This window comes from Peromyscus maniculatus, chromosome 20, assembly GCF_049852395.1.
Source record: "Peromyscus maniculatus bairdii isolate BWxNUB_F1_BW_parent chromosome 20, HU_Pman_BW_mat_3.1, whole genome shotgun sequence".
Taxonomy (NCBI): Eukaryota; Metazoa; Chordata; class Mammalia; order Rodentia; family Cricetidae; genus Peromyscus; species Peromyscus maniculatus.
The window spans coordinates 46,253,018-46,262,008 of record NC_134871.1 but is presented as its reverse complement, the minus strand read 5'-3'; the positions used below and the strand labels follow the sequence as shown (position 1 = coordinate 46,262,008).

General features: G+C 55.3%; 1 protein-coding gene across 1 annotated transcript; it reads left to right on the top strand.

Moving 5' to 3' along the window:
* The first annotated feature begins 359 nt into the window (after positions 1 to 359).
* Positions 360 to 8,251, top strand: Mb (myoglobin). The gene is made up of 3 exons (XM_006995625.4): positions 360 to 535; positions 5,685 to 5,907; positions 7,645 to 8,251. The coding sequence occupies exons 1-3, from the start codon at positions 441 to 443 to the stop codon at positions 7,789 to 7,791; spliced, it is 465 nt and encodes a 154-aa protein (XP_006995687.1). The 5' UTR covers positions 360 to 440; the 3' UTR covers positions 7,792 to 8,251.
* Positions 8,252 to 8,991: the final 740 nt, after the last annotated feature.

The window sequence follows — 8,991 nt, the reverse complement described above, 5'->3', positions numbered from 1 at the left end:
GACTTCTGGGGGCCAGCTGGATGTCTGTGCCCAAGCTTAGAAACATGACAAGTCCCCTTGGGGCAGCAGACAGGGGAGAATTGGGTTTCAGCTGCTGGCAGTGGCTGCGGTGCCCTTTCTGTGGGCTTGTGCAAGTCCAGACAGTGGCCTGCCTGGTTCCCGCTCCCCGCCCCCTATTGCCCCAAGCTGTCCTAGCTCCCCACAATGGCACTTGCCCCAAAATAGCTGCCCATGTGAGGGCCGGAGAAAGGCAGAGATTAGACCCCTGGGGGGTTGAGGAGGGTGGCAGGAGGAGCATGTGGCACCCGGGGATCCTGGCCAGACTAACAACTGGAAAGGTATAAAAGCCCTTCAGGACCAGATGGCCTCAAACCACAGCTGACAGACGGCCCACACTCACTCCTCTGGACTCACTCCCTTTGTCCTCTTCAGAAGCCGCCATGACGCTCAGTGATGGGGAGTGGCAGCTGGTGCTGAATGCCTGGGGGAAGGTGGAGACTGACCTTGCCGGCCTTGGACAGGAAGTCCTCATCAGGTAAGAGGAAGAGACCCCCCATCCCTCCACTCATCCCCTAAAGATTACCAGTGCATGGCTGCAAGGTGGAAGTTGGCAGGGTAGACCAGTTGGCTGCAATTATGAGATCAGATTTCACTTGCTTCTAAGTGCTGGGGACTGGACTGGGGGAAGGAAAAGGGGATCCATCCATCCCAGCTGATGCCAGCAACTTGAACAAGCTTGAGCATCTAGCAGTCTACTACTAGAAGAAGCTTATCATGGCAGTCAGCCAGAGTAACAAAGGCTGTGAAAGATCTTGTCCACTAGTGTGAACTGAAAGCCTGGAACATGTGGTTGCCTTCTGCTGCAAAGATCTCAAGACTGGATATGCCCAGAAAATCCAAGATTCTGAGCCTGGGCAAGGCGAGGGTGCTGAGGCTCATACACAGGGCCTCCCTTCCCATGGCTCACCCAGAGGCTGGGGCTCTTCCTGGGGCTCTGGGCTCAGCTGGCTTGAAAGCCCAGTGGGATATCCATGAGTGATCATTTTGGCTCTGGAAGGAGGTGACCCTGTTGCCATCAGCCTCTGCAATGTCCTTGAAGCTGTAGTTTGGAAATTAATTCCTTGCTACTTAGAATCCAGGGTGAGTCTTCCTCCCATTTTCAATGGTCTTGCATACTCCCTTGGCCTTTGTCCTTTTCTAGCCCCTCTGCTTGGGAGCAAGGTCTTCTGAGGTCAGAGCCCGTTAGACAGCCATACTGGAAGGAGGCTGGGCAGCTGCTGGAACACCTGGATCCTCCTGTCTGTCTTTCTCCCCCAATGCCCACTTAGATGCTGAGCCCACAGGCCTGTCTGACTAGACTAGCCCCCATCCCAAGTTGGCGTCAATTCCTAGGCCACAGATTTCCTGTGTGACCTTGGACAAGTTGTTTCCCCTCTCTAGGCCCTATTTCTGCCTTGGGCTGTTTACCACAGTCTCTGAGATCCCTGCCCACTCTCAAGCCCTGGCATTCAGGGTCTCTGCCCTCCTTTGCTGTGGACAGCAGGCTATTGGGAGGCATGGTTGGTAGAACTGAGTCTTGCAAGATTCCAAGGCTGCCAGGCCCTGGGCAGTGAGTGGCTTGGGACTTTGAAGGAGACTCAGGGTATTGCGTCATCAGAGAGACATTCTTCCCTTCCCAGGGGAGTAATTGAGGCATGCCAGGACCCAGGGCCAGGTGGGACATGATGCCCAGGCAGCTGACCCTGAAAGGCCCCAAGGGCACAACACCCCCACTATGTCTCAGACTTGGGTCATGGGGCCACACCAGCTGTTCCGGCCTTCTCCTGTTGGGGGTACAGGGAAGGTGGCCTCCCAGGGAGTCATGCCAACTCTCAGGGTAGCAAGTGTCCCATGGACACTGGGCTCCTGTCTTGTCCCAGCCACCAACCCCAGCCCTGTCTGCTGACCTCAGCAAGGTCATTTCTCCTAGTGCCTTAGCAGCACTCTAAGGCCTAGGCTGGTAAGCACAGAGTTCTAGAACAAGGAGATCCAGCAGCTAGCAGAGCTGTGGGCTCCAGGTGGAAGGGGCTGGTTCCCTCTGAGCCTCACCTCTTCCTGCCCAGACCTTTTCTGATTCATTTAAACCTGCATTAAAAAAAAAAAAAAAAAACTTTACCTTTTGAGTATTTTGCCTGCATATATAGATGTACACCACGTGCATGCAGTGCCCAGGAAAGCCAGAAGAGGGTGTTGGATCCCCTGGAACTGGAGTTGCAGATGGTTGTGAGCTGTCATGTGGGTGCTGGGAATTGAACCCAGTTCCTCTGGGAGAGCAGCAAGTGCTCTTAACTGCTGACTGAGTTGGTTGACTCCCCAACCCCTACGATAACGTTTTGGTTGGGGAAAGGATTTAGGAGCCAAGAACCAACTGCAGGTGAATAGCAACCTCTCACATAACCAGAGAACTGACTCAGTCTCAACCAGGCTGTGTCGGCGATGGGCCACCCCCAAGAAAGAGTCCCGGTGGTGATAGTGGTGGTGAAGGCAGAGATGAGGAGGAAGAGGAAGAGGAGGAGGAGGAGGAGGAGGAAGTCTCCCAGAGCAAGTCTCTGTGTTATGAACACCTTTACGAACTCATGTATTACATCTAACTGAGAGGTTTAGCAACTTGTCCCAAATCACACAGCCAATAAGAATACGGATGGGATTCAAATTCAGGCTACTCAGCCTAGCCAACGCTCTTGGTGACCCTTCTATCCACCACCCTACGTGTTCCTGGGCTGGGCTCTGATTGGTCAGCTGTGTAGAGGCCCGCAGAGAGGCAGCCTCCCTTCCCTTCCCTGACCAGCCTGTCTGCTGAGCCTGGCCACAGGATGAAGAAAGGAACCCTGAGAAAACATCCTTGGTCTCTCCCATAGGAGCCAAGTCAGGTGTGCTCAGGGAAATCCAAGGGCATGGGCTCCGAGCCACTAGAGAGACTCCACCTGTGGGACTCAGGGTCCAGGGAGCCAAGTGGCTATATGGGGCTATATGGGTCCTATATGGGTCCTCTTCTCCCGTGAGGTGAGCAAGCCTAGTCCTCTTCTGCCTAGTGCTGGGGGAGGACGAGGTTGGGGCAAGCCTTCTAGAAATCACCTAAAGAACCATTTTGATTTACATTCCATGAGCTAAGACCCAGAAAGGCTGAGTAACTGTTTCAGCATCACACAGGACACTGGAGACGGAGCCAGAACTAGACTGTAGTGTCTCTAAAAGCCTAAAGCCTCAAGTCCCTGTTCTTGCCCTCTTCTGGCCCCAGCCAGCCTGGTGACCTTGGGCTCCACCGTAGGTGTCAGCCCTCCCATCTGTCAGCAGGAACTCAAGGATCATTGTCGCTAGATAATAATAGTCAGGAGCTCAGGGACCCTGGACAAGCTGGTGCCAGAAACAAGCTGTCGGTGACGCACACGGCTCTGGATGGGCTCCCGGAGTGACGCTGGGACAGAACCAAGGCTGGGGACAGACCCACCCAATCTTCACGACACCAGCTTGTGTGCACGGCTCGTCACACACATGAAAAACAGACTTGCGTGTCTCTGTGCATGCCCTTCCGAGAGTGTGTGTGTGTGTGTGTGTGTGTGTGTGTGTGTGTGTGTGTGTGTGTGTGTAGGGGTGGGTTTGCATGTTATCATTTACAATGGAGATGCCTTTGCGTGTGATCGTGATAGGGTCCAAGCGGTCACCCAGAGGGTGAAGGGGAAGCCGTGAGGTCTAGTCAAACCCCTGCAGGACACTTCGGCTTCCTATGCCTCCATTTCTCCAGCTGTCACACAGAGTCTGCTGACGCCAGGCTCACTCAGCAGTGTGCTACAGTGATGACCGCCTGGGTGTGGCTTGGAATCACAGAGAAGGAAGTAATTCATGTGCGCTCCTGGGTCCATGCACCTGGAATGGGCACATCAGGGGCCCCTGTAGTCAAGAGGGAAGGGCTTGAGTGGTAGGAAGGCCTGTCTGTGATGAATGACCACGAGGATGCAAGAGGGCCGTAGACCAGCCCATCTCAGTGGCTCTAGCAGGCATCCATTGAGATTATGATTGGGAACTATCTGATAGGGAACTGTCCCCCACTTGTGGAACATTGTGCCCTCAATTGTCCTGCACTGTCTGGGGACTGCTGGCTACGCCCTAGAACCCCCCTGTTCCTTCTCTGTGGCCTGATGCAATGGCAGAATCTACTTCAGCTGTACCATGGGGATCCGGTAAATTTGCAGGCAAAAACCTGCAAAGCACTTTAAACATGTACATCCTTTGTGCATACTCTGTAGGCGATGTTCATACTCTCTATGCGGTACTCTCACTCAAAACTCAGAAGCCACCCGTCCCTCACTGTGAGGTCCTAACCACACTGGCAGGGCTGGAAGGAGGACTGGAACAGGAGAGAAAAACCAGTCCCCCCACTCACCCACCCACCCCCACACAGACATGGGTCCCATTGTCCCCATGGGGAGACTGGGCACCTCAAGAGAAGAGTTGGGGGCATCAGCGGATCACAAACTCAAGGGATCATGGAGGAAAGTAACTCTCCAGCAGCCAGACTTAGCCCTTGGGTTGGATGAAGAAGCCTGATGTCCTGGTCATAGGAGGTACTCCCCATGGGACCTTGGGGCAGGGGCCATAGGGACTGTGTTTCCCACGCGCCTTGGCGCACGAAGAGGAGCGTACGTGCTCATAAAGGTGTTATAAGGATAATGCAGAGCCTGGGTAGCCAAGGTCACCCTGATAAACACGTCAGGGCGGGGCTCTGGAGGGGACCAGATGTGAATTCTAGTACTGTCCAAGGCTCCAGTTCTGAGCTCTGATACCCACCTGCTGTGAGCTAGGGCAGGCCACTGCACTTGATGGTGTTTCATTTGGCCTCGAGTGGATCAGGGACTGGCCTCATCTGCAAAGGGTGGTGGTCCTTGCAGCCCTCACCATATTCCCAGAGTAGGGCTTGGGTCCCTGACTAGGTGAAGTCAGAGCTCCCAGGGTGGCAGGCAGGCAGGAACAGCTGTGGCCTTTAGTGCCCACCCCCTTGCCATCCTCATTGGAAAATGGGTGAGGTAGGTTCTGAAGTCTATGTGGGTGTAGAGGGCGGGGGGTCTCAGGGTAGCCACAGCTGACCAGGAGGTCTAGAATTTCAGGTAGGGGCATCCCCAACATAGACTGGGGTGGCCTTCCGAGTCATCCAAATCCAATGGCTGCCTGGCTTCTCTGCACACCAGCCCTGAGATCCTGCTGGGGACAGTCCATTCAGAGTCCTGTCCCTGTCTCCAAATCAGGAAGAGTGTGGATAACATGGGAGGTAGGTGTGAGCCCAGCATAGAGATGACACACAGGTGCTTATCCCCAGCACACCCCACTCTCCGGAAAACAGAGAAAATGGGGTGAGGACACAGAGACGGCACCGCCCTTGCCCCTCTCAGTCACCAAGAGAAGAAGAGGGTGATGGTATGGATGGTGACAGAAGAGCAGCAGACGTTTACCGCACACACACTGTGCCAGACACCCGACGGGTCACCTCACTTGATCCACATCCGTTCACGCCATCCCCCATTCATAGGGAATGCTGAAGCATAGAGAGGTGTGGTGAATGCGCCCAGGCCACACAGCTGGGAAGAAACACAGCTAGAGTCCCGTGGCCTCCAGACTCTGCACATCTCACTCCATCCTTCCTTGTCCTCTAGTCTGTTTACAAGTCACCCCGAGACACTGGAAAAGTTTGACAAGTTCAAGAACCTGAAGACGGCAGATGAAATGAAGGGCTCAGAGGACCTGAAAAAGCATGGCTGCACCGTGCTCACAGCCCTGGGTGGCATCCTGAAGAAGAAGGGACAGCATGCTGCCGAGATCCAGCCTCTGGCCCAGTCACATGCCACCAAGCACAAGATCCCAGTCAAGTACCTGGAGGTAGGTGGCCATGGCAGGAGGGCAAGTCTCCAAAGGCAGATTTTTGTTTTGTTTTTTGAGACAGGGTTTCTCTGTGTAGCTTTGGTCCCTTCCTTGGAACTCACTCTGTAGCCCAGGCTAGCCTCAGACTCACAGAGATCCGCCTGTCTCTGCCTCCCGAGTGCTGAGATTAAAGGCATGTGCCACCACTGCCCGGCCAAAGACAGAGATTTAAACCCCCAGCCCAGCCCCTCTATGTGAGTGGCCTGGTTCCTCCCCACTAAAGGCCAATTTCTCCTCTGCAATCAGCCCCAGCTCTGTTCCCCTTGAGGACGGGACACTGAGGACCCACAGCTAGCATTTGATTCAGTGTCTGGCTCCCAGTGCTGGGTGAGCGCCTCAGTGTGAAATATGACTCTCACACAACCTGCCTTCTCCCCATCAGCAGGAGCCTTTGTGGTACCCACTAGATATATGGGGAAACTGAGGCACAGATGGCTCATGCAAGTCACAAAGGAAGGATTCCCACTCAGGATTCTGTGAGAGCAGTGGGAGCCGAGGGTACCTTCTGCTTTCCAGCGCATGGCTGCCCCACCCCATGATGGTTCAGACTCCACCTGTCCTGTGGCCTGGAGAGAAGCCAGGCCAGGAGCCCCTCAGGGGTCATCTCAGTCCCCAGGCTGCAGCTGGAGTCACAGGGCAGGGAAGGGGCAGACACAGGACTCTCCCCACTCCCCGAGGATGGCCTTGGTTCTGCAGACCTAGGCCCTACCATCTTTGCTGTATCTGTGAACTGTGAGGCAGAGTTCCAGGGGTCTGTTTGCCAAGGACCCTCTGCCTTCTGGATGTGGCACCTGTGTCCCTTGGTGCCTCCTTCTGCTGTGTCCCCACTCTGTCTGCTACGTCACTTGCACGGGAGGGCCCAGTTTAAAAGATCAAAACAGCAGCTGCACCCCACTCCTGAGCTAGCAGGGGCCTGCCTGTCCACAGTCCCTGGGTCCAACCTTAGCTCATTATTTACCGGCTGCATGACCTCAACCAGGCCACTTGGTAGTCTCTTCAGTAAAATGCCACCACTTAGTACAGCAGCCAAGGCTGAATGGGACCAAAGTCCAAGTCACCGATGATAAGCTCTGTGACCATTTCATCATGAGCCTGTGGATTCTGGGCGGTCCCATACACATGCCCATCTCCATCTGGGCAACGGGGGTGCCTTGTCAGTATCTGTGACCACCTGCTTGGTGTGGCCCTAAGTCAATAGTCAATAGTCATCTTCAGTCCCAGGTTCAGAGATGAAATAAATGCACAGGATAGGAAAGCCTCCTCCCGGGTGTCCTGGTTGACCACAGATCCCAGGTGGGTTAGCACCCGGAGCAAGGTATCATGTCTGCTACCTATGAGCTTGCATGGGCTGGCTGCTGGGCATACGTCTTGCACTCAAAAGGTGAGGGGGGGGGGTGTTCAAGAAACAGGGTTCAAGTGCCCCTTCCTGGCTGTGTGACTTCAGCATACAGCTGAAGTCTCTGACACGCCTGTCTCTGCCTCAGTTTCCCCATCTACAAAGCAGGGATGGTGGTGGTACTTGCCTCCCGGCGACAGTGGGGTTTAAAGGAGTTGTTTGATAATGGTTGCCCAGAATGGCACCTGGGGAACCGTAAGAGCCCAGGACGTGGTCCTGGAATAAAGAGGAGGGTGAACGCCCTCGGCTCGTGGCCTGCTCAGCCCCATGACCTATAACCTCTTGTCCCCTTCTTGCAGTTTATCTCGGACGCCATCATCCAGGTCCTGAAGGGCAAACTTTCCGGGGACTTTGGAGCAGATGCTCAGGGCGCCATGAGCAAGGCCCTGGAGCTGTTCCGGAATGACATTGCCGCCAAGTACAAGGAGCTGGGCTTCCAGGGATAAGCCGCCTGCTCCCAACCGCCCGGCCCACCAAGCTGGGACCCGGTGTCACGTAGCAAGTAGAGTGTGCAGTGCCCTAGGTTAGCAGAAAGCAGAAGGCGGGAACATAGCATGGCATCTGGCCATCTCACCCACACTCCCGGGGACAGGGCCCCAGGTGGCACCCCCTGCGACCCAGAGGTGCAAAGCAGCCTCTGCTTCCTCAGTTACGTTGGGTCAGCCTCAGTTCTCCTGTGACCTCAATCCCAACCCACTTCCTCCTGGTGTCAGGAAAATCCCCCTCCCCACTGTCACATTTGATCCCAAATCCAAGTCACTGACTACCAGTCCCTGACCTTTGAGTGGGCTGGAGGGTTGCTTAGTGGGAGCAGAGGGTGGAAAGGGGGCCACGGGAGTCTGGACATCTCCTGCCACTCAGGTTCCCACTGACCCACCTTGTTCCAATAAAATCCCCTGAAACGCCTCCTTCATTGTCTCTGCCTGGTATTTTTTTATCCAGCAAGGGAAACACCCACAAGCCTCTCAGGGAGAATTGGGAAGGTGTGCTCTGGGGTTGCAGACAGTAAGGATGTTGGACAAGCCCTTTCCTGTGGTCACCTCTCGATGGCAGGCACACACTGGGCTCAGGGACAGGGAAGAAAGGGCCCCTACCTGGGGTCCTATCAGTGCCATAACGGTGGGAATACAAACAGGGCCAGCTGACCTTGGCAATGTCGGGGTCAGTGCCAGGTGCCCAAGGCAGGAAACAGGGAGGAGATGTCACTGTGGGTCCGACAGCTGCTGAAGCAATGTGAGAAGGTCACCCAGCCAGGAAGCGGCAGAGCAGAGATCCAGACAGTAGCCTGGAAGGCAACGGGGACTCTGGCCCCAGGACAGAGCCAGTGGCCAACAGCGGCAGCTGCTGACCTTCCGGCCATAGAGAGGACAGACAACTGGGAGACACTCTCCAAACCCAGGAGAGGAGAAGAAACTCATGTCTCCAGTGCAGACTGCACGATGGAGCCTCACCAGGAGCCCGGAGCAGGCCTGTTCCTGGGGCTGATACAGTCAGAGCCGAATCAGCCAGGCTCGGCCACCAGTCCTCAACGGGCCGATTAGACAGATAGTGACGTGGAATGGCAGAGAAAGGAGATCTATTCAGTGTGGCCACACCAGGAACAGAGAGGCCCAGTGACCCCTCAAGCCCATCTTCAGGGTCCCAAC